The following is a 25,652-nucleotide window of genomic DNA, read 5'->3' as shown; positions in this document are numbered from 1 at the left end:
TCCCACCCTGGAGGAGCTGGTCACAGTCTGGTGGAATTGGCAGTTCATATAAATAGTTACAGTATCCTATGAAAATAAATGCTTTAATTAAAGCTGTGGATTCCTAGGGGTGGGGCAAGGGGAACTTGAACAGGAAAGGTAGAGAGACTGACTTTTAAATTGACTTTAGAAATGTTCTAGAGGGAATAGTTTTTGCAAAGCAGGGAGAATAATCAAAATGATTACATGTCTTCAGGAAGTTTCAGGTATTACCTAAGGAGGTTTTAAAAATAGGCATTAGCAATAAAGTCATGGTACAATGAGGAAGAGATTTTCAAATTTAATGGAATCATTTAATTTACATTTCACGAAGATCACCCATCATAGAAGGTAGATCAGAGATGGCAAGACTATAGGCAGGACACCAGTTTAGGAATACCTGTGCCATAATCTAGGCATAGGTTTACAATATATAACTGAACAGAAAGGCATTAGCTGGATTGAGAGAGAATGGGCCTATTAGAGTCAATCAATAGGATTGCTCATCGATTAGGTATAGGAGCACCTGATAGAGAAGTTGTATCAGTAAGGATTAAGTATAGCTATATATAACAAAAACCCTAAATATCATTGACTTCTGTGAGAGAAGTTCAGAAGTCAGCCTTGCAGAGCTTGTCTGACAGCTCCACAGAGTCTTCAAGGATGCTCGCTCTTTCTCTTAGTGCTCCAGCATCCTCAGCGCATCCTTCCCATGCACTAGGTTACCTCTTGGTCCAAGATATCCAGAGTTCTGTCTATCACATCCATAGTCAGAAAGCAGATGAGTGGTTTCCTAGGAATGGGGTAGGAATTGGAGAGAAAGATTATGAGGGGTGCAAGGAAACTTTTGCAGTTGGTCAGTATGTGCCTCATCTTATAGTGATGGTTTCATGGATATATATATGTGTCCAAATTGTACACTTGAAATTCGAACAGCTTATTCGTATGCCAATTATACCTCAAAAATTGTGTTCTAAAAAAACCCACTCAAAGATATTGGAAGAAAACAAAGGGGGAAGGCCAGGCGTGCTGGCTCACACCTGTAATCCCAGCACTTTGGGAGGCTGAGGGGGCCAGATCACCTGAGGTCGGGAGTTCGAGATCAGCCTGATCAACATGGAGAAACCCCGTCTCTACTAAAAATACAAAATTAGCCAGGTGTGGTGGCACATGCCTGTAATCCCAGCTACTCGGGAGGCTGAGGCAGGAGAATTGCTTGAACTCGGGAGGCGGAGTTTGCAGCGAGCCGAGATGGCACCGCTACACTCCAGCCTGGGCAACAAGAGTGAAACTCTGTCTCAAAAAAAAAAAAAAGAAAAAAGAAAACAAAGGGGGAGAACAACAATCTGAATAATACATCTTCAGAAAGTGCATACTTAACAGAAAAATATGACCATAAAGCAGCAGAAAACTGCCACCTGATACTACAAAATGAACTTAAAAAATTAAGAAAATAACATGATATGAAAGAACCATTTAAATCTGAATTAGAAAAGCTTGGGAATAATTCATCTGTGTAACAGGTGAATATGAAAATAGCTGCAAAAACAATTAGAAATTTTGAAATGATAGAAACTATAAAAGTATAGAAGACAAGATAAAAAACAGATGTAATAGGTTTCCCTAAAGGAAAAAGCCAAAACATTCTTCTAACAGTATGATTTAAGGCAAAACATTGGCAAAGAACAAATTCCAAAAACTATATAACAAATTATATATTCTAGCTATAACACATTCTAAAAACTTCCTTGAAAGGAAAATGACTTGAAGCTCTCTATTGAAAAGGCATACTGTGTACCTGGTATGGTCAGTCCAGAGCAATCAGCGCCAACACATTCTGCAAAGTCACCAGAAATTGGGCATCCAGACTAAAACTATTATAAAATTAAGAAAATAAGATTGGTATCAGACTTCTGGAAAAACACTTCATGCCAACAGACAAAAAAGTAACATTTAACATCCTCAAGGAAAGGAAATATGAGGCAATGATTATATATCTAGCAAAAACGACCTGCAAATATATCTTAGCATGGGCTGCCATAACAAAATATTATAGACTGGGTAGCTGATGTATTTTCTCAGTTTGGAGATCTGAGCATGGTTGAGGTCTCATGAGGGTTCCCTTCCTGGCTTGCAGAACTTCTGGCTGGGTCCTCACATGGCAGAGCGAGCAAACACTTTGGTGCCTGGAGGTTTTACTTGCAAAAGAGGACGTTTTGTTTCAATTGTCGATAATCGTGCCTCAGATAAACCTCGCTGGCTATGATACTACCACTGCACAAAGCTTGGAAATTTTGACCATCATAAAGAATACAACTGGGCTGGGCACAGTGGCTCACGCCTGTAATCCCAGCACTTTGGGAGGCCAAGGTGGGTGGATCACTTGAGGTCAGGAGTTTGAAACCAGCCTAGCCAACATGGTGAAACCCCATCTCTACTAAAAATACAAAAATCAGCCAAGTGTGGTGGCGCACACCTGTAATCCCAGCTGCTCAGGAGGCTGACTGAGACAGGAGAATCCCTTGAACCTGGGAGGCGGAGGTTGCAGTGAGCTGAGATCACGCTACTGCACTCCAGCCTGGGCGACGGTGAGAGCCCATCTCAAACAAAACAAAACAAAAAAAAGAATACAACTGCATGGATTAAAACATACCAAATATATCTTAAAATTCATGAATTCATAATACTTTAAAAAAAACCTCATTGGTCACGTTTGAAACTTACTAGAGTATAATACGTTACTCTGAATGGCATTAAGTTTATCCTATCTTTTCTTTATAGACTATATAAAGAGGTAACAATCATCAGTATTGGCTAAAACCTTTGGGTAAAGGGAACAGGCTGGCATCATCTGAACTCAGTGGGCAATGTCAGCGTCACTGTAAGTGGGACAACCAAATACCATTTCTTCTGATGTGATGCATCAGGAAGTACCAGGCACCACTGATGAAAATGACTAAAATGAACTTGTATCGAAGCAAGCTTCTAGTCTGCACTGTTCAGTAAGGTAGTTGTTAGCTACATGTGGCTAAAGTTAATTAAAATTAATACAATTAAAAATTTTCTTGCACTAGCTACAGTTCAGGTACTGAATAGCCACATGTGGCTAATGGCTACTATATTGGGCAGTGCAGATATAGATAATTTCTATCACTGCAGAATGTTCTGTTAGACAGTGCTGCTCTAAATCTGATGATTAGTTTTCAGGAAAGATGTGAGAACATGTAAACTTGCCAAATGACCCCATGAGACTACAATCAGAAAAGTCCCGAAGGCAGGAAATTCTACATGACAAATGGCTCCATTTCTGTTAATAACATGAAAATAAAAGGTAATAAAAACTTTCTTTCTTATAGCAAGAGAGATTTAGAAACATCCATTAAATGTAATCTGTAGACCTTGTTTGGATTCTAATTTAAGGAAATTGTAAAAATGCATTTTTGAGGCAATCATGAAAATTGCATATGAATCAGGTATTGGGTAGTATGAAGATGGTCATTTTGTTGGGTGTGATAAAAATGTAATTACATTTTTAAAAAATAAAGCTTACCTTTTAGGGATATGTACTGAAGTACTTACAGGTGGCACGATGTCTGGGATTTGCTGTAAAACACTGGCGGTGGAGGGGGCAAAGGACAGGATGGATGCAGAAAACGTGGTAGGCATAAGATTGATGGGTGAGGCACCATGATAAGGAGATGGGGTGACTATACTTAATGTCTATACGTATGTTTCAGAATTTCCAAAATAAAACTTAAAAAATAAAAGTGCCGATGCCTACACATTGCCTTCTATTACTAGTCTAAGAAAAACAGATGAAGAAAAAAGGCTGCCTCTTCATACATTATTTGGAATTTCTGTTGTGCAAAATGGGGTCACCTAATTTATTATATAATTATTGTCATATATTGTATGAAATATTTTATATTGGAAAGTTGATCAGTAACTTCATAAAGATTTAGATAAAATATTTAATCAGCATGTTTTGACTTTCGGGCAAGTTTATGGAATACTTGCTTTTGAATCAAAACATGCAATTTCTTTTATTCCTTGGCTGACAGTTTTGAATTCAGGTCTGCATGTTACATTTTATTACTGCTTTGTTTTTTTCCTATTATTTCATTCTTCTTGTTGCTTGGTTGCCAGGCTGGAGTGCAGTGGCGCTATCTTGGCTCACTGCAACATCCGACTCCTGGGTTCAAGCAATTCTGCCTCAGCCTCCAAAGTAGCTGGGATTACAGGTGCCCACCACCATGCCTGGCTAATTTTTGTATTTTTTAGTGGAGATGGGGTTTCACCATGTTGGCTAGGATGGTCTCGACCTCCTGACCTCGTGATCCACCTGCCTCAGCCTCCCAAAGTGCTGGGATTACAGGCATGAGCCACCGCAGCAGGCCTGCAAAAATATTGAAATAACATATTTATAAGCCATCTTCAGCCCCACCAATATGTAGAAATTTTAGCAAAAAGTGTTTTTTTTTTAATCACTTTAGTAGAAAGTGATAATGTCATTGAAGTGTAATTTCTTGGCCATCTACTCCTACAGTAAATAATTCTTTAAGAAAAACATATTTATGGCTGGGTGTGGTGGCTCATGCCTGTAATCCCAGCACTTTGGATGGCCGAAGTGGGAGGATCGCTTGAGCTCAGGAATTTGAGACCAGCCCAGGCAACATAGAGAGACCCTGTTTCTACAAAAAATTAAAAAATTTAGCCAGGTGTGGTGGTGTACACCTGTGGTCCCAACTACTCAGGAGGCTGAGGCTCAAGGATCACTTGAGTCCAGGAGGTTGAGGCTGTAGTGAGCCCTGATTACGCCATTGCACTCCAGCCTGGACTATAGAGCAAGACCCTGTCTCAAAAAAAAAAAAAATCTATCTGTCTTTGTATCCATCCATCCATCCATTCATCCATCCTTAGTTGCTTCCATTAAAGGATTTGAGGGATCATATAATAACAACCACTTATGTTTTTTACTGTATATTAGACACTGTCCCAAGTACTTTATTAATTTAATTCTCATAACAAATCCTGTGACGTAGGTGCTATTATCTCTATTTTGTAGATGAGGAAACCAAGACACAGAAGGGTTGAACACCTTGCCCAAGGTCCCACTGCTAGTATGTACTGGAACTGGGACTCAAGCAGGCTGGCTCCTGAGTCCTTGCTCTCAACCATTGTGTTTTGTGGACTGTCATGTAAAATACTAAATGAATAAAAATACTAGAAATATCTATAACTGTAGATTTGTCGTGGTTAAGAACAAGACCTTTGGGTCATTGAGACCTGGGGATTCAGACTCCAGCTCAGTCTGGCTCTGTGCATTTGAGCATGTTGCTTAATCTCTGAGCTCCAGCTCTTCATCACTTAAAGGTAACTATTATTAAATAGTGGAGAAAGCAATTAAGAGGGATAATAATGAGTGCGATTATGCCTGGATTTTAGCTGTGAGCTTAATGGCAGCCAAAGCAAAAGAAGAAATATGAGTTCCACCATTCATTATGTAACACAAAGAAGCATACCTGTTTGCAAGCATGATACATTTTCCTGGTATAGCATTTAAACAGAAACTTTGAGGTGTGATTTTTATATAAGACATTGAACCAGAAATGAATAAGTTAGAGCAAATATGGAAGAATCAATTCTCATAACAGTATAATGTAAGGCAAAAATATTTTTGTGGAAGGCTACATTAATTGGGTCCAAGTATGTTGCTTTTTCATGTTTTTTGTTTTTTGTTTTGAGACAGAGTCTCTCTGTGATGCCCAGGCTGGAGTGCTATGGCACCATCTCAGCTCACTGCAACCTCTGCTTCCTGGGTTCAAGCGATTCTCCTGCCTCAGCCTCCCAAGTAGCTGGGACTACAGGCATGTGCCACCACGCCTGGCTAATTTTTGTATTTTTAGTAGAGATGGGGTTTCACCATGTTGGCCAGCCTGGTCTCCAACTCCTGACCTCAAGTGATCTGCCCGCCTTGGCTTCCCAAAATGCTGGGATTACAGGCATGAGCCGCTGCACCCAGCCCTTTCTAGTGTTTTTGATTTAAGGAAAAGTCCTAGAATATTTAGAATGGAATATGTGAATAGCATGTTCAATAGATAGACTTCCCTAAACACGCTCTCCCTCAGATAAGCTTCTGAAAGGAGCTGCCATATAGAAAATCTCAAGTTTTTCTCTTTGGTGGATCCCAGAACTGCTAGCATCCCATTAGCTATAGAGGGAAATCCATGGATTTGGCTGTTAGCAGGTGGAAGGAGAAAAGCTGGATCCAAATTCTTCTTACTTGAATGGATGGTGTTTTGGTCAGGTTCTTCAGTAATAAAGAACAGAGGTTTACATGTCTGTGGCTGAAATAAGATGATAAAGACTCATATGAAATGATTAAAGGGGTGGGCTATCAGAGGAATTCAAACATGAACTGTAACTGGGTTGCACTTCACAGGCACCAAATACGGAGGACAGTTTGGATTCCAGGTGGCTCCATAGACTGCACTGGCAGAGTGTCTGTGATTTCCATTTAGTACGGTATCCCCAGCATCTAGAATAATGCTTAACATACAATAGACCCCAGTAATTACCTGTTGAGAAAATAAATAAAAGGAATTAGTAAATCTTCACTCTAGAGCTTTATCAAAATGGAGAAGTGAGTGGCTTCAAGTACGTGATTGATAACAGCTGCTGTTAGCCGGCTATGCTCTTGGTCCTTCACATATATTATTATTTGAGTATGTTCAGTCCTGTGAAGGGGTGATGGTACCCTCATTTTACTGGTGATAGAATTTAAATTCACCAGATTATGACTTGCCCAAGTTCGTGGAGAATACTAATTTGGAGAGTTCAGGTCTACTTGACTCTAAACCTTGTTCTGGTAACTGATGCCCTATATATTGAAAGTACAAACAGGGTGGTAAACAGAAGTAAACCCACATTACCAGATGTTAAGAAAGCATCTTAACAGCTGTTTTGAGGGATTTCATCAGAAACATTTTAATATCAGCCTGGTCTGAAATATCAGAAACCATTTTTCTCTGGCTTTATTTTCCAGTGCTAGGGAACTTCTACCAAACAAGGTAAGCAAACTCTTATATTACTAAGTTACTAGTCAGAGTTTTTAAAGTAAAGATTAGCCACTGGCTTTCCATTTCTCCAACTAAAAAGAAATTGTAGGGACTGTTTAACAGGGCATGAAGCAGATGACTAATTGTCTTATAGGATCGTTTTAATTTTGAAATAACTATAATCTGGGATAAGTAACTCATTAGATTGATTAAAGTATATGTGTAAGTGTCATGTGGTTGAGGACTTTCTCATCCTTGTTTGAAACCGTCTAGGGGCTCTGTGTGGTGGTTCATGTCTGTAGTCCCAACATTTTGAATCCAAGCACTAGGATTGCCTGAGCCCAGGAGTTCGAGAACAGCCTGGGCAACATGGTGAAACTCCCATCTCTATAAAAAATAGAAAAATTTGTCAGGCATAGTGGTGTGCACCTGTAGTCCCAGCTACTCAGGAGGCTGAGGTGGGAGGATCACCTAAGCTTAGGAAGGTTGAGGCTACAATGAGCAGTAATCATGCCACTGCACTCGAGCCTGGGCAACAAAGGGAGACCCTATCTAAAAAAAAAAAAAAAAAAAAAAACCATGTGGGATTAAGGTTTTATTTCACTGGTTTATGCTTCTCTACCAAATTATGGTTAAATGCATTGTGTCTCAATGAGATAATATTGACATTGACCTTATACAACTGACATTTTTTATAGGTATCAGTATTATCTGCAATTGAAGAAAGATATATTGGAAGGAAGTATTCCTTGTACCTTAGAACAAGCAATTCAGCTAGCAGGCTTAGCTGTTCAAGGTAAATAAGATCAATTCATAATGAAATGGTTCTATCAGATTAAAATGTGTTACAACAAAATAGCAAGGGATCTTTAAGTTAACTATCTATATACATCTTTAGTAGTGTTTATATATTCGTGAAATATTCTGTTATCTAAGGGGCTTCCTTTTGGGAAAAAATGAACTTGGAATACCTCAATGAAATATGAGACTTCTGGAAGTTAATCATGTTATAGGTCAACAGAGCAAACAGTACAATAAATAGAAGTATGTATATATGTGTGTATACACACACATATGTACAATCATATGCCGAATGACATTTCATTCAACAAAAGACCTCATATAGGACAGTGGTCCCATAAAATTGTAACACTATTTTTAGTGTACCTTTTCTGTGTTTAGATACACAAATACCATTGTTTTACAGTTGCCTACAGTATTCAGTACAGTAACATGCTGTATAGGCTTCTATGAGCAATAGGTTATACAATATAGCCTAGGTGTGTAGTAGGCTATACAATATAGCCTAGGTGTGGAGTAGGCTGCACCACCTAGGTTTGTGTAAGTATACTCTGATGTTTGCACAGTGACAAAATCTAATGATGCCTTTCTCAACACATTCCCATCCTTAAGTGACACATGACTATATACATATACATTTATTAATACTATGCTATGTATTCATCTAGTTCAAAGACTTTATCTGCTAATAGGTCATATTTTAAGAACAAAGATATGCCAGTCAGTGAGTTTGATGAGGTTATATTCACTTACAGTTTAAGTACACTTCATATGTTTGGTTTCTTTTTATTTATTTCAGTAGGTTTTTGGGGAACAGATGGTGTTTGCTTACATGAATAAGTTCTTCTTATTTATTTAGTTACTTTTTTTTTTGAGATGGAGTCTCACTCTATGGACCAGGCTGGAGTGCAGTGGCACGATCTCGGCTCACTGCAACCTCCTCCGCCTCCTGGGTTCGAGCGATTCTCCTGCCTCAGCCTCCCGAGTACCTGGGATTACAGATACCTGCCACCACACAGACCCAACTAATTTTTGTATTTTTAGTAAAGATGGGATTTCACCATGTTGGCCAGGCTGGTCTCAAACTCCTGACCTCAGGTGATCCACCTGCCTCAGCCTTCCAAAGTGCTGGGATTATAGATGTGAGCCACCGTGGCTGGCTATGGTTACATGAATAAGTTCTTTAGTGGTGATTTCTGAGATTTGGCTGTACCCATCACCTGAGCAGTGTACCCTGTACCCCATGTATAGTCTTTTATCCCTCACCCCACTCCCACTTGTTTGGTTTCTTAAATGGTTGTCCTGAATTATGCAGTAATATCATCAATCATAATAGATAAAGATGGCTGGGTGCGGTGTCTCACGCCTCTAATCCCAGCACTTTGGGAGGCCAATGTGGGAGGATTGCTTGAGTCCAGGAGTTCGAGACCAGCCTGGGCAACATAGCAAGACCTCATCTTTAAAATGTACATATATAAATAAAGATTCTGCATTTCACCAGCATTTTTGAATTATTTTTTTCATTTTTACATGTCTGATATGTATGTATTTACATGTATGTGTGTATTTTCCTTTTTTTGGAGACAGTCTTACTCTGTTGCCCAGGCTCGAGTGCAGTGATGTGATCGTGGCGCACTGCAGCCACAACCTACTGTGCTCAAGTGATCCTCCCACCTGAGCCTCCCAAGTAGCTGTGACTACAGGTGTGCGCTACCATGCCTGGCTGATTTTTAAAATTTTTTGTAGAGATAGGGTCTTGCTATGTTGCTAGGCTGGTCTCAGACTCTTTGGCTCAAGCTATCCTCCCTCCTTGGCTTACTGAAGTGCTGGGATTATAGGTGTGAGCCACTGTGCCTGGCTGGGAAGATTTCTGACGGGGCATTATTTCAAACAATAACTGCCATTTAGCCTTGGGAGTGAAATTTAATCGGAATAATTATTAATAAAACTCCTTCAGCTATAAGCAGGCATGGAGACATGTATCATTTTTAAACAAATGCCTGATGCACATGGAGCCACATTCCTTTTCAAGGTACTTTAGATTTTCTTAAGTATCATTTTTGGCTTTAAGAATTACTTTTTCATAAGCATTTTGCTGAATTGTCAATTTTTTTAAAAAAATTAAAAATTTCAAAACAAATATATCTTCCTGTAATATATTCAAGTGGTCTAAGTCCATTCCCCAGAGGTCATCAGTACTGTTGACAATTTGGTTTCTCCTTGACATTTTCCTGTACATAAGCAAGCATATATGATTACAGGGTAGGTTTTCTTTGCATTTTAACTGTAAAATGAGATCATATTACATACAGCTTGCAACTTGTTTTTTTATTTAATTCATAGGCATTTTTCCAAGCCAAGACTCATATATACCTAATTAACATTTTTAAAAAGATACTTTTAAAATATACTTTATATAGCTATAACAAATTTGACTTCTGAAATATTAGCATACCATCTAGATATACTGCATGTTGAATTTTGTTGTGCATATTCTGCAATGCAATTTAAATATAATTAACATATGAATATTTGTCATTCTATATAGCGGATTTTGGTGACTTTGATCAGTATGAATCCCAGGACTTTCTTCAGAAATTTGCCTTGTTTCCTGTGGTAAGACTTCTTTTGACACTGGGCCTTTTAAAAGAAACAGTTTATTCCTATACCCTTAATAATCCCTGAAATGAAATCCGTATGATAGACTTACTGTCAGGAATAGGATTATAACAAAAAATTCCCTCTTATAAACATCTCAAGTGTGACTGCTTTCCCTGTTGTAGTCATCTTGGTCCTTGTGAACCCACAGAAACTGAAGGGTCCGTAGTCACTGCACTGTGCCTGGAGACATTTGTTTTCTATTTGAATGTGAGTTTAAAAAGAAGGATTCATTTTCAGCTTCTCAGGAAGCATGCACAGGTTTTGCTTTTAACTGAAGGTTTGAAACCTTACAAAATTATATTGAGGAATGAATGTCGCTTCTCATCAGCAATTTAAAAAGTAGATGACAAAGACAGTGCCTTCTACTTTTATGAAGTCATTACTGATGGAAGGGACATGGAAATTGCATTGCAACAACTAAGGAAGGTGTGGTATGCTGTTCTGAGTGTCTACACAGCGCCAGAGAACGCACAAGATGTTTTTATCTTGCTGGGCTCAGGACTGGCTAACTACTGTCACCAACTTGAAATAACTCAGCTGAAACTTTCCCTGGGATTGAGAAGGTGGGGCAAGTTTTTTTTTTTTTTGGCTCTTGTGAGAAGCCAGTTAATTCCTTAGAAAGATGATTACCTGTGTAAGCAAAGCTCCCATATAGTAACAATAGTCATAATTTTGCCTGATAGTGACGAGAGTCATTAACAGTCAATGGCCATGATTCCTTCTAAGAAATTGGGGTGAATTGTCACATACTTACCACTGTGTGTTTTCTTCAGGGATGGTTACAAGATGAAAAAGTATTGGAAGAAGCAACCCAAAAAGTGGCCTTACTACATCAGAAATACAGGTAACTCTAAGAAATAAGACATGGAAATAGCATAGAACCAATGTCTGCTTGAATTTGAAATATTCAATTAAATATTTAATTTACATGATTAATATTTATTTGCCCAACTAAATTTGGAACATTACTGCCGCTACTATTACAAGTAGCCAACATTTATATAGCACTCACTATGTGTCATGTGCTGTTCTAAGTAAGCACTTACCCATATTACTCATTTATTGTCCATGTTTTACCAGTGAGGACACTGAGGAAGTTGAAAGCAGCCAGTCATTGAAGGGTGCCCATTTTTTACTGCATATAGTAAAGGTTTGTTTGATAACCTCAAACAAACCTGTATAGGTTAACGTAAAATTAGGATGATTTGTTTTCTTTTATGATACAGCTTAGCAAGTACAGGGTTACTTCCCTCTCTATACCTATGGAAGCTGTGTCTGTCACCTGGGGAGCTATGCTAAGAGCTATGGTGCTTATTACTCTGAACTATGCTTCTGCATACCTTTGTATGCTTGTACATATTGACATTCTTTCATGATGAATCTCTGTGTTGCCTGTAAGAAAAAATACTCTTCTGGATAATGCTAAGTCTTATTCTAAACCAACTACCACACAGTTCCACATACAGATGCTCCTTGACTTGTGATGGGGTTAAGTCCTGATAAACCCATAGTAAGTTGAAAATACTCTTAAGTCGAGATGTATTTAATACACCGGTCCTGCTGAACATCATAGCTTACCCTAGCCTACCCTACGTGTTCTCAGAACACTTACATTAGCATACGGTTGGGCAAAATCATCTAACACAAAGCCTGTAATATATTTTATAATGTTGAATATCTCGTATAATTTGTTGAATACTGTACTGAAAGTGAAAAACAGAATAGTTGTGTGGGTCCTCGAAGTACAGTTCCTACTGAATTTGTATCACCTTTGTACCACTGTAAAGTTGAAAGTCATTCAGTTGAACCATCATCATAAGTTGAGGACTGTCTGTACTCTATCATTAAATTCTTATAACTACTCATTAAGATAAACATTATTATCTCCATCTTACCAGATGGGGAAACCAAGCTCAAAAAGATTTAGTTATCTCTGGCCGGGAGCAGTGGCTCACGCCTGTAATCCCAGCATTTTGGGAGGCTGAGGTGGGCAGATCACGAGGTCAGGAGATCGAGACCATCCTGGCAAACATGTTGAAACCCTGTCTCCACTAAAATACAAAAAATTAGCCAGGTGTGGTGGCATGCACCGGTAGTCTCAGCTACTCAGAAGGCTGAGGCAGGGGATTCGCTTGAACCTGGGAGGTGGAGGTTGCAGTGAGCTGAGATCGTGCCACTGCACTCCAGTCTGGTGACAGGGCAAAAAAAAAAAAAAAAGATTTAGTTACCTCTACGTGTGGTAGAGGTGGGAATTGAAAGCAGATTAGTTTCATTAGAACCTATTGCTTTTATCCCCTTCCAAATAAAATAAACTTTTGCCTCTAGTCTCTCTCCACTCAAATCCACACAGTGACTCACAAAAGATTAATCTCCCTAGAATATCAGTTTCCTCTTACCTCTCTCCTTCTCCTTCCACTCATGGGTATTTTCATGCTTTCTACTAGCCCAAGTTCATTACCCTGGGATTAAAGGCCTCCCACAAGTTGGTTAAATCCTGCCTTCCTAGCTTTACCTTCTGCTGGACAGCAGAACCACATGAACCATTTCTTTTCTAGCTTAATTGGTCCCTCAGGCACACATTGTCCTGCCTTTTGTCACTTCCATTTATTCATTTGTGCATTTCCTTAAAAGATAGCTTAGTGTTCTTATTCTGCATTAAGCAGAGTAAGAGTGCTGGATGCTATGGCACAAAGATAAATAGAATAATTTCTTGTCTTCTAAGAGTGCATTCCCAGCCCTGCAATATGAGGGCTGGCAGGACAACCAACTATAGTAATTATAATACATATAAGAAGATAATGAGTGCAGTTAGAGGGGTATGGGCGGAATGTGTTGGGACTGCATGGAGCTGCGGCATTGGAGAATCCCAGAAGATGATCCAGAGGAAATGATGCATAGACAGAGTCTTGAAGGATATTAGGGATCGGCCAGGTCCGCAAGTGAGTCACAGGCACACCAAGAAGAGGGACTCTCATGTGCAAAAGCCCAGAGGGGCTAGGGAACATATTCTATCTGAAGAGATGCAGAGTTTGGGATGGCTGCAGTGTGGGTGCCTTGAGGACAGCGGGGAGCATCGGAAGATGAGGCTGGAGATGCAAGTCTGCATGCACTTGGGCACTCCTCCTTTACCCACACTGCCTTCCTACCCATCCTAGTAGTGTTGCACTCACCTGAGCAAAAAGGGGTTTTCATGTAGCCTCCTCGTACCTTTATTCCTTGCGTTCGACATTTAGCACATAATTCTCAGTAATGCCTGATATTTTGTTGTTTTTATTTTTGTTTTCATTTTTGTTTTTTTGTTGCCCAGACTGGCGTGCAGTGGAGCGATCATAGCTCACTGCATCCTTGAACTCCTGGGCTCAAGCAGTCTTCCCACCTCAGCCTTCCAAGCTGCTGGGACTATAGATGTGCACCACCATGCCTGGCTAATTTAAAACTTTTTTTTTTTTTTTGTAGTGACAGGGTCTCACTATGTTGCCCAGGCTGGTCTCAAACTGCTGGCCTCAGGTGGTCCTTTCTCCTTGGCTTCCCAAGGTGCTGCGGTTACAGGCATGAGTCACCATACCCAGCCCTGATATTTGGGATAATAAGCAATTACTTGGTGGTTTAAGAAAAGTTCAAGATTTCACCCTAAGATTTTTTAGGGAGTTGTTTTATCCCCCACCTTCCCACTCATCTGCCTTAAGTATGGAGAGCAGGATCTCATGTGATACCCTCAGCATTCAGCACAGTGCTTTGCACATACTGGTTTTCAGTAAATATCAATAGATTGATATAGCCAATTATAGATGCTTAGAAACGTGAAATGTTTATAATGTCTTATGCTAAATTGACATATAGGTTTTAAGAAAAGCTTTATTTTAAACCATTTTAAGCTTGCTTTGTGAACAATCTTGCTTCTTTTGGGTTGCAGAGGGCTCACAGCTCCTGATGCTGAAATGCTGTACATGCAGGAGGTAGAGAGAATGGATGGCTATGGAGAAGAGAGCTACCCTGCTAAGGTAAGTGTGGCTTGGCGGCTGGGGCTCTTTAAAGTTAGGCTTACAAATTTGAGAAAATCATGGGGAAATCCAAGGATGTCCTTATGTGCAAAGGCTGAGGACATGCAAAACTCTGGAAACTTAAAAGCTAAGGTCCTGGTGACCAAAGTTTTGTGGTAAAACACATTCCCATTTTGTGGTTCATACTTTGAAATGGTCTTAAAATAGAGTTCCTAAGGAGGGCCAAACTTTTTCAATTTTTATACTTACCTATAAGATCATAGATCTCATTCAGACTTTTGTCTTCCTGAATAGTTACTCTGTAGGTCTTCGGAACTTTCCACATCTGGGAAACCAGTCCAGGGAACTCTAGCAGCAGTTCCTCTGCATCTGCTTCCTGGGTGTTTCTTCTTCTGCTTTCTCCTTGTAGGATAGCCAAGGAAGTGACATATCCATTGGAGCGTGTCTTGAAGGTATCTTTGTGAAACACAAGAATGGAAGGCATCCTGTGGTATTTAGGTATTTTTCTTACCTCTTTTTGTATGTTTTCTATGGCTCCTGTTGGTGATACATTTTTTAGTACTTACAGCAGTTAAATTGTTCACAAGTCTATACCAAGGTCTCATTAAAAAATAGAAATAATTCCCTTCCTAGGAAAAAAATACCATCTGAATGCAACAGTCCTTTTCAATAAGCCGCTTTCTTCAAAACTGAATGTCCAGAGTATAATGCCTATAATGACGGCCTATTATAAAATGCTTAAAAATGTGTGACCCTTTTTGTGCCATATGGAAGCCATTCTTTGCTTTGATATGAGTGTTTAATTTGAGCTCTGGTTTCCAAGGCTATTTATTGGTTAATTTATTTATTGTGAGGCAAGGTCTCACTCTGTTGCCCAGGCTAGAGTGCAGTGGTACAGTCACCACTCACTGCAGCCTTGACCTCCCAGGCTGAAGTGATCCTCCCATCCCAGCTTCCTGAGTGGCTAGGACTACAGGCTAATGCCACCATGCCTGGCTAATTTTTGTATTTTTTGTAGAGACAGTTTCACCATGTTGCCCAGGCTAGTCTCAAACTCTTGGGCTCAAGCTATCTGCCTGCCTCCCAGAGTGCTGGGATTCCAGATGTGAGCCCACTGTGCCCAGCCTGAAGGGCTATTTCCTATGAAAAATATAGAGCTTTGTTTTGACTCTAGTTTTGTACCAAAATTCCTAAAATACCAGTATCTAAGCAAATTTCAATTATTTTTTATAATGTTGGTTTTTTTTTGCCGATATAAAAAAAGATAGTATTCATTCGTGGAAATCTTGGAATGTGAAGAAAGTTGGAAAGAATATATAGCGATGTGCTAATAGTAACTGACTCTGAACAATGAAACTACAGGTGATTTTAATTTCCTTTATAGTATTCTGTGTTCTAATTTGTATCTTAAAGATAGTAAGTTGGACCATATTGTACAATCCCTACCTTTAATTCCTTAAAATCTGTAATCTGGAAAACCCAAAGTTCACGTCCAACCAAAAGCTTATATTGTTTTTATAAGGCAGGAAAACATATTCTGTCACTTTTGTTTTTTGGTTCCTTTGTGTCTACCATTTGTTGAGTGCTTATCATGAGTCAGATAAACTATGCTGAGCATTTTTTGTGAATTTTTTTTAGTGTAATCTTCATAACACTCTCAGCAGTAGGTATTACCACCACTTTGCACGTGTGATAATTGAGGCTTAGAAAAGTTGTGATTTGTCCATGGTGACCCAGTTATTAACTGGCATAACTAGGACTAGAACTTGGATCCTCCACTTTATGCGTGGGCTCTTAATCGCTGTATTAAACAGCTTTTATTCTCTCCACCCCCTACCCACTGCCCGCCCCACAACACACACACTACTCAAGCTTTCTAAACCACTCCTACCATTTCTTCTTGAGAACTAGTTTGGCCTTTGAAGAGCTTTTTCTTTAAACTGACATCTCCTCCCTCACTTCCTTTGCTTTACTGCCTCTTGAGCCATGAATTCTCCATGGTGATTATGACCTCAGAGAGTACGCATCACTTGGGGAGCAGAACCCCATTCCTAGAATGCACTGCCCTGGGCTCGGTGGCTCCCCTTTGGCAGTTGCTCCCTCGTCCCCAAGCCACTTATATTAACCCTTCCCAACATGCTGAGTTGGGGGTCAGGGAGAGAAGAGGAAAATGGATCCGTGGCTTCACCTGAAGAGCAGGGCTCTGATGGTGGCCAAAGTGTCACATGGAAACTTGAGGCATCTACCTGGCTTCCTTTATCACTGGATAGGAATTTTCACAGTTGCCTTAATGTGATGCTAATAATCTTTAGATTTAACAAACAACGGAATCCGTACTAAGTTGATTTTATTTTAATACATTTAAAATAAATAAATCTAATGGAGAAGGATAAAATTTTTTCTTCCATAATTTTTTCTTTTTATAAAATTCTATGATTATGTAATAAAATCAAATATTAACATATAAAAGCTAATATGATAATATTAGAAAGTATAAGATTTTGAATCCTAGTGATCACTTCCAGAATAGTTCACTCTTTGAGTTCCTGGCATTTCAAATTTATCTTCACCCTGAAGCTTTTCAGAGCACACCTCCCCCACTTTTGTGCCTTATTTTAATACCTGCAGCACTTAAAAGTTCTTGTTTGCTTCTGTGTTCTTTCTCCCACCTTTCCCCTCCAACTGTGCGAATTTGAGGGAAGCACTGTAACTCACTAATCTTAGTGTCCCTAGGACCTACTGCAATTTCTGGCATTGTTATAATAGGTGTCTTTTATTTTGTTGAATGAATAAATGGGGCATTGGCAATCAGCTAAGAGAGGGATCTTCCATCAAGCAAATCTGACACATGAGAATGATACATTTTACATCTTTTAAATTGTCTTTTCCCTCATTTATTATACATGAGTTAACTTTTTCAACTAGCTGCTGTTACTTCAATTAGAACATTCATGCTAGCTGATTAAAACCACTGTTTTTTTTTTTTTTTTCCTGTTTCGGATTTTTTTTGAGACAGAGTCTCGTTCTGTTGCCCAGGCTGGCATGCAGTGGCGCAATCTTGGTTCACTGCAACTTCTGCCTCCCGGGTTCAGACGATTCTTCTGCCTCAGCCTCCCAAGTAGCTGGGATTACAGGTGCCTGCCACCTCGCGTGGCCTAGTTTTTGTAATTTTTTTTTTTTTTTTTTTTTTTTAGACAGAGTTTCATTTTTGTTGCCCATGCTGGAGTGCAATGGTGCTGTCTCGGCTCACTGCAACCTCCGCCTCCTGGGTTCAAGCGATTCTCCTGCCTCAGCCTCCCAAGTAGCTGGGATTGCAGGTGCCCACCACCATGCCCAGCTAATTTTTTTGTATTCTTAGTAGAGACAGGGTTTCACCATGTTGGCCAGGAGTCTGAAACTCGTGACCTCAGGTGATCCACCTGCCTCGGCCTCCCAGAGTGCTCGGATTGCAGGCGTGAGCCACCATGCCTGACCTAGTTTTTGTTTTTGTTTTTTATTTGTTTGTTTGCTTGTTTGAGACAGTGTCTCACTCTGTCGCCCAGGTTGGAGTGCAGTGGTGCAATCTCGGCTCACTGCAAGCTCTGCCTCCCCGGTTCACACCGTTCTCCCGCCTCAGCCTCCCGAGTAGCTGGGCCTACAGGTACCTGCTACCACGCCTGGCGAGTTTTTTTTTTTGTTTTTTTTTTGTATTTTTAGTAGAGACGGGGTTTCACTGTGTTAGCCAGGATGGTCTCCATCTCTTGACCTCGTGATCCGCCCACCTTGGCCTCCCAAAGTGCTGAGATTACAGGCGTGAGCCACCCGCCTGGCCTAGTTTTTGTATTTTTAATAGAGACAGAGTTTCACCATGTTGGCCAGGCTGGTCTCGTGTTTTTTGTTTTTTGTTTTTCTCAAAAATGTTACCAAATGCTAACTTACACGTCAGGCTTAGGGAAAACTTGTGTATTCTATCTCCTTGTTTCCCCCATGGGCACTCACATTGCCAATTCTCTATTTGCTGTTCTTTAGGTGGCATGACATTGCTAACATGTCCCACAACAAGTCCTTTTTTGCATTAGAGCTGGCAAATAAAGAGGAGACCATCCAATTTCAAACTGTGAGTAAACATTAGGGGTCTGCATGGAATGTTTTTCCTAAAAGTTAACAAGTTCTACTTCTGCGTGCCTGTATGTGTTTGGAGGCAGGGCAGCATTAAAATGATAATATTTTGTAATTGTATAAAACATGCAGTTTTATCATATAGCATTTTGCAAAATGGCAGTTAGCAAAAAATGGCTGCTCAGTAAATGCTGAGTGAATGAGTCTTTGGATAACTACTGTCTGATTATGATAACCTTTAAATTAAACTTCAGGGATTATGTGGGGGAGAAAGTAAACACTGATATCTTAAATTTCATTGATAAATGAATAGCTCTGAAGAAATGTTATTTAACAGTTACTTGCTTTTGCTCTCTTGACAAAGGCAATATTGAGTTACTGAGTCATATTTTTGTTTAAAAATGTCTTTGAGTATATTTGGCAAGAATAAAAGTTGGTATTTTTATAGTTTTTAGATTCCCAAGTCATTTTGAAACTGTTTAATATGAGAATCACACTGTTAGAACAGATTGTTTTGTCTTCATAAATTAAATCCTACTTGTGGTATTCATACCATGGGCACAGTGTTGGAAAATGAAAGGCTTATAGTGTTCTGAAAGTGACTTTGTCATATGATGTCACCCATTATGTCTTTAGACAAACTCTGCATTAAACGTATCAAGTTGTATGTGTGCTTTCATATTGCTTTATGCCTATTTTGTTTGCTAGGAAGACATGGAAACAGCAAAATACATTTGGAGACTCTGTGTTGCGCGACACAAGTTTTACAGACTAAACCAGTGTAACCTGTAAGTATGTCCTGCTCATGGAAATTATCAAAAATAATGAATTTAGAAATTGTAATCTTGAGCATACTGTATCATCAAGAAAGACATTTTATCAGTTGACATCTTTTTTTGATCCTATAGCTGTTTTCCTATTTTAGCTTTGGACCAACTTCTAATAACTACATTGTATGCCTCTAAGATTTATTTCAACTAGTTACAAGAACCATTGTAATTCTTGAAAGGTAAAAAGGGAATAATATCCTTTATTTGTTTAAATCAATCCTCTGGTAAGCATTTTGAGTCATTAAAGATTATTCAGCTTTTCCAGCTATCTGAAGAATTTTTGCCCCTCCTTCCTGGTGTGCATTTTTCTTAGCCCACATGGGTTTCTTACTGTTTGCCAGATCAATAAAGCACACGGTGATATTGCACATATAAAATATTGTCCTTCATCTATACTCCCCTCCAGCCTCTGCACCATATCTCTGCTTTCCTTAATAGCAGGTTTCCTCAGGAGAGTTGTGTATGCTTGTATGTTTCCTTCCTTCCATCCCATTTTCCCTAAGCCTCCACGTTACTGATGCTGCTTGTTGTGGTCAGGTGACTTTCATCCAGTGATCATTTCATGAGTTCTCTCACTTGACTGCTCCGCAGTACTGATCCTCCGACAGCTCCTTCCATCCTTCTGGAATCCTGCTCTTCTTCGGCTGCCAGGACACCACCCCCTGCTCGGCTTCCTCTTTCTAGGCTGTTTCTTCTCAGTCACCTTTGCTGGTTTGGTCCTGAGGCCTTCTCTCCAAATCCTTTCCTCTAGGGGGCTTCTCCTGACCTGTCCTCCCCCTGAGCCCCCGGTTCAAGTGATTCCCCTGCCTCAGCCTCCCGAGTAGCTGGGATTACAGGCATGCGCCACCACACCCCACTAATTTTGTATTTTTAGTAGAGACAGGGTTTCTCCATGTTGTTCAGGCTGGTCTTGAACTTCCGACCTCTGGTGATCTGCCTGCCTTGGCCTCCCAAAGTGCTGGGATTACAGGCGTGAGCCACCGTGCCCGGCCCTCCTTGAGCTCTTGACTCCTGCATCCTACCGCAAGCATTTAGTTTGCTTAGTCCTCAATACCACTCTGAAAGTTGTGGTGAATATATACTACTGCCTATATATTCTGAAGGTAGAGTTGGCAGAACTTGCTGATGAATTTGATGTGGTATGAAACCTGACCATTTTTACCACTCGTGTTAACAGCTTAGTGCTGGCTGCCACTACTTCTCATCAGAATACTGAGGTAGCCTTCTGACTTTCCTGTTTCTGTGCCTTCGCTGCCTGTAGCTTATTTTCCATATGTCAGCCAGAATGATCTTAGTTTAACCTGAATCAGATCCTGACACTCTTCTTTTTTTTTTTTTTTTTTTTTGGAGACAGAGTCTCGCTCTGTCACCCAGGCTGGAGTGCAGTGGCATGATCTTGGCTCACTGCAACCTCCACCTCCCGGGTTCAAGTGATTCTCCTGCCTCAGCCTCTTGAGTAGCTGGGACTACAGGCACATGCCACCACGCCCAGCTAATTTTTTGTATTTTTAGTAGAGATGGGGTTTCACCAGGTTGGCCAGGATGGTCTCGATCTCCTGACCTCGTGATCCACCCGCCTCAGCCTCCCAAAGTGCTGGGATTACAGGTGTGAGCCACCGCGCCCTGCCCAGATCCTTTCACTCTTCTTAACCCTCCTTTGGCATTCCACTTCTTTTTTTAAGTAATTTTTTTAGTTTGTTTTTGAGACAGCTCTGTCACCCAGGCTGAGTACAGTGGCATGATCATGGCTCACAGCAGCCTCTCAACCTCGCTGGGCTCAGGTGATCCTCCCACCTCAGCCTCCTGAGTAGCTGGTACCACAGGTGTGTACCTGGTTAATTTCTTGGTGTTTTTTATAGAGGCAGGATCTCCTTATGTTACCCACACCGGTCTCAAACTTCTGGACTTTAGGGATCCTCCTGCCCCGGCCTCTCAAAGGGCTGGACAGGTGTGAGCCACCAGGCCTGGCCCCATTTTACTTCTAATAAAAGTACGAGGCCATACACAGTGTGGTCCTTGCCTGGTTCCAACCTTATGTCTTTTATCCTCCTCCCTGCTTGCTCTGTTCCAGCCATAGTGGTATCCTGGCTAGGCTGCAGATGTGCCTCACCCTAGGGGATGCTGTCCTTGCTCTTTTTCCAGGTCTCCACCTGCCTTGCTCCCTCATTGCAGCCTGCTGTCTGGTCAGATATGACCCTTTTCAGAGGCTGTCCCTGATTGTCCTATGGTACCCCCCTTCCACTATGATCTGTCTCTTTACCCTCTAACTTTGTTTTGTTCTTTATAGCACTTAGCACCACGTGAATTTCTATATTTGTTTGTTTGCTTGTTTGCCTGTATCCCCTGCCAGCAGGTTAGCTCTATAGCAGTGCTTGAGGACAGACACTCTTCCCTGCCTTCAGTGCTATATTCCCCATGCCAAGCAAGGGCCTGGCTCACTGTCGGCCTTAATGAATTTGTTCAGCTAATCTATAGATACAGGTGTTAAGAGCTCTGATTCAAGATGTCTTGGTGCTGTAAGATCCCTTAGGAAAATGGTATGTCACCCAGAACTGCCAAGATCAGAAGGGCTACCCAGCCAAGTGACATCTAAGCTGAGACCCGAAATGTTGCACTCAATTCCCACAACCTTTCTTTAAGCTGTCCTCTTGTCCCTGGTCCATGTCTGGAGGCACCTCCTGGAGCTCCCTCCCACTTGGCCCCCCACGCCCTATCTCATCTGTATGCAGTCAGTCTTCTGGATAGATAAGCAAAATATGTAGCACTGCTCTTGAAGTTACATGTCAGGAACAAATCTGAGCATGTGCCTCTCACCCACCCCGTCCTGGGTACAGGATTAAGGGCAGACTCCTGAGGTCCTTCTCTGGACTTAGCTGCCCCAGCCCAGTTGGCCTTGGAGTCTGACTCCAGGAAGGCATCTTTCCTTATCATGTGAATGCCCCAAGCCCAGGCCTTTGCTAAAATGTCCTTCCTTCCCTTCTCCGACAGACTCTTAGTCATTCTTCAAGACTGAGTTTAAAATACAGCCCCCGTAGACACCACCAAACATTCAGTTTGCTTAGTCCTCGACACCACTCTGAAAGTTGTTTTTTCTACCTCTTTTATAACAATGACCTGAATAATTCATAACAATAATTTAGTAAATGCTTGCTCTGTGTCAAGCATTATACTGAGAGCTTTTATTTTCTTTAATCCTTACAGTAACCCTGTTGGGCACAATTATTACTATCCCATTATTGATGAAGGTATGGAGACTTATAGAAGTGAAATGTCTTGCCCTGCCACACAGCTAGTAAGTGGAGCAGCAAGACTCGAGCCTGTGCTCTTAGCCGCTGTGCTAGCCTGTTAGAGTAGTTCCTGCCTGCTTTTTTCATATTGACAGATATCAATTGACAGATCATTTTCATTTGATCTGTCTCTCTTGTTTGATGAAGCTCCATGAGGGCAGGGTCTCCTCTTCCTCATCTTCGTGTCCCCTGTCTGGCAAGGTGCCCAGTGCATAAGGACTTAGTGAACAATGGGAGCCGGAGTGTGGCAGTGATGGGAGTCACAGGGGAGAAGAGCACTTTTGCTCCTTTGTCTCTTCCTTTTATTACAGATTGTAAATGAGGCATGGGGTGGAGGCAAAGTCTAACAAGGGCATTATGTCCCTTAGCACCAGGAAGGAAGGAGAAAGGCTGTGGAAGTGCCTTCTGTCTTGCAGGGTGTGAGAGAAACTCTGGGCAGGAGCAGCAGTGTAAAGATAACATGCGGGGATGCCCACCCGGACGGGGAGCTGGCCAGTGGTTTGCATGTATGGCCCAGTCCCTGTCTCTTCTCTGCCTTCCCCTGCACCATGTTTGCATCCGAGTCCCCACCGCTGGTCTGGTGATGGGATTTTCGTAAGCACTGACAGGGAGGAGGAACCTGCTTGTAAATATGGGAAGCGGTTTCTGCTAGGGGCCTGGGTGTATTTGCATATGAAAGTGTTCCCCCTGGTGGTGATATTCAGTAGTGCTACTTGCCTTTGGGGTTCCCTGGGGCTGGCCTGGTTATCCAGCCATATGTGGCATGATTTCTGTGCAGAAGTAAGTTCTAAGATTCAAGCAGTAGATAATGCAGTCTGTTGGACCACAGAATTTTCATTTTAAAGACTAATAAGTTAAGCGTGTTCATAATATTGAGCCATTATTACCTCAGTTCGTTTCTTCTCTGGAAAATAGTGGAGAATCTACATTTTGAATAAACCATAAAACATAATCCCTTTCCATGAGGCATCCATATTGGTTGGTGGTTAGTGCCTGTTTTTTGTTTGTTTGTTTGTTTGTTTGTTTGTTTTTGCAAATTAACAACTTGTAATAAGTAAAAGAGGGAAGAGGGAAAAGCAACAAATGATTGATTATGGTGAATGATTGAGTCTTAGAAAGTCAGCTCTAGTTTTTGGAATATTGCTATTTATTGGCAAGTGTGAACAAAACTACATTAATGTCATCAGTTGCATATATTATACCTAAATAAGGAACACCTGAATCTTTTTAAAATGGAATAGTTATGTTTAAAGGGCTGTTTTCCAAAGTTGGCTTTCAATCTCTATATATCCAATAGATTGTGGCAGTCGATTTCCATGAGCTATTCCTATGTAATTACTTATGATTCATTCTGTAGGAAACTAATATATTTCATTGTGAGCGTTTGTTTCCCACATAAAGTAAATGAAGCTTTTAATATTAGCTTTTAAAATTGTGCTTGATAATAAAGTGAAAAGAACTTTAATTGTTATGGCCATGTTTTAAAGGCTCTCAATATAGACTGTTTAGTCATGTTCCAATATTATGATTCTGAAGTATCGGTAGACTTGTTGTCATGGGCCAGATGGGTAAACTAAAGCCTGATAGGCATTTAACAAAACTGCCCCTGGCCTGGAACTGGACAGTGGCTTCTGTACATCTGGTTTGGGCTGGGGTGACTGGTGGCCCAGGAGATAGACTCGACTTGCACAGAAAGGGGAACTGTAATCCCAGGGTGTCCCCTTTACCCCCAGTCCTGATCTATAGTTTATTGCTGCTTGGGATGGCCTTATGTGACTCATCTAATCTTGACCCAGATAACTATATTTTAGTATTTATACAATGGCATAATCCAACAGCCTTCTCCCTCCACCCCCTAACAAAGTGCATTGGATAACAGAATGATCATTATCCAAACCTTAAAAATGTTAGATGGATAACAATCTGTCTTTTTAAAATTATAAAGTGAGGATATTGAGACTTTTATACTTAATATTCCTTTAGGGTTGAATTGGGAATTAAATGACATAATAATGTCAACCTGTTAGATCAGAAATCTGCTTCAAACCCACTGTCTCTCACTCTAAGCCCCAGAACTGGTCATGCTGTAATCACCCTCCCTGATTTATATAAGGAAAATGCCGGGAGAGTTGGGGAGTCATGAGAGGCCCCTTGGTGTAGGTGGCTCCCCTGCCCTTTTCTGTGAGGAAAAGGGAGGATGGTATCCTTCAACCTGCAAAGCCAAGTGATAGAGGGTTCAAGAGACTTTCTCCAGAAGGGAAACTTGTATTTCAGACTGCAGCAGGCCACTCACTGAGTGCAGTGAGATGGCTGGTGAGTGCTCCCTGCAGCTCAGGGGTGTTGGTGAACATAGCAGCCGGTGTCCACCTTGGTTCCGGAGACTTTTGTAATCAGGAGACTGACTAGAGTAGGCCCTGCCTGGAAAGGGAAAGAGTTTACCCGTCTTCTTCTTGGCCTACTGCAGGGCTTGAAGAGACTATAGGAAGTCTGGAAGAAGATGGAGCAGCCTCTATCCCATTGCAGTCCCCTGAGCCCCAGAAGTGTAGAGAGGACCCAGTAGTTCCCATGGATCCATGTGAAGGAGCAGGGCAGGAAGAGGTGGGAGGGGAGAGGAGGAGCAGCCACAAGGCCAAACAGTGGGACCTCTGGGTATGGGGACATGGACCCCTGGTGGAGCCGAGGAGAGGCAGCGGCTTTTTCTGAGTAGGTTCTTATATGGATAAAGGTCAGTGTCACCCTGGAAAACCACACATGTCGGCCGGTCACGGTGGCTCATGCCTGTAATCCCAGCACTTTGAGAGGCTGAGGCAGGTGGATTATCTGAGGCCAGGGGTTCAAGACTAGCCTGACCAACGTGGTGAAACCCCGTCTCTACTAAAAATGCAAAACTTAGCCTGG

General features: G+C 41.1%; 1 protein-coding gene and 1 long non-coding RNA gene across 6 annotated transcripts in view; one reads left to right on the top strand and one right to left on the bottom strand.

Annotated features, from left to right (window-relative positions):
* The window catches only part of PTPN21 (protein tyrosine phosphatase non-receptor type 21), an 88,542-nt gene that overhangs the window by 38,504 nt on the left and 24,386 nt on the right, over positions 1 to 25,652 (top strand). For 4 of the 5 annotated variants that reach the window (XM_031001854.3, XM_063698100.1, XM_055361804.2 and 1 more), the window contains 7 exons: positions 7,775 to 7,872; positions 10,426 to 10,493; positions 11,312 to 11,382; positions 14,452 to 14,539; positions 14,949 to 15,037; positions 18,548 to 18,635; positions 19,346 to 19,425. In XM_031001854.3, the coding sequence (XP_030857714.1) occupies positions 7,775 to 7,872; positions 10,426 to 10,493; positions 11,312 to 11,382; positions 14,452 to 14,539; positions 14,949 to 15,037; positions 18,548 to 18,635; positions 19,346 to 19,425 (582 nt within the window). Of the gene's footprint in view, positions 1 to 3,218; positions 3,350 to 7,774; positions 7,873 to 10,425; positions 10,494 to 11,311; positions 11,383 to 14,451; positions 14,540 to 14,948; positions 15,038 to 18,547; positions 18,636 to 19,345; positions 19,426 to 25,652 lie in introns of those variants that run through there. The other variant, XM_055361806.2, reaches the window with a different exon arrangement.
* LOC115930575 (uncharacterized) lies at positions 307 to 16,526 on the bottom strand. The gene is made up of 6 exons (XR_004067207.3): positions 16,431 to 16,526; positions 14,789 to 14,995; positions 11,293 to 11,388; positions 6,302 to 6,365; positions 1,817 to 1,892; positions 307 to 811 (listed from the first exon to the last, which is right to left on the bottom strand). It is a non-coding gene; the product is annotated as an uncharacterized lncRNA (long non-coding RNA).

The sequence above is a fragment of the Gorilla gorilla genome, chromosome 15 (genome assembly GCF_029281585.2).
Source record: "Gorilla gorilla gorilla isolate KB3781 chromosome 15, NHGRI_mGorGor1-v2.1_pri, whole genome shotgun sequence".
NCBI classification, from domain to species: Eukaryota; Metazoa; Chordata; class Mammalia; order Primates; family Hominidae; genus Gorilla; species Gorilla gorilla.
Note: the sequence above shows the minus strand (reverse complement) of the source record. Positions and strands in the feature narration are given on the sequence as shown.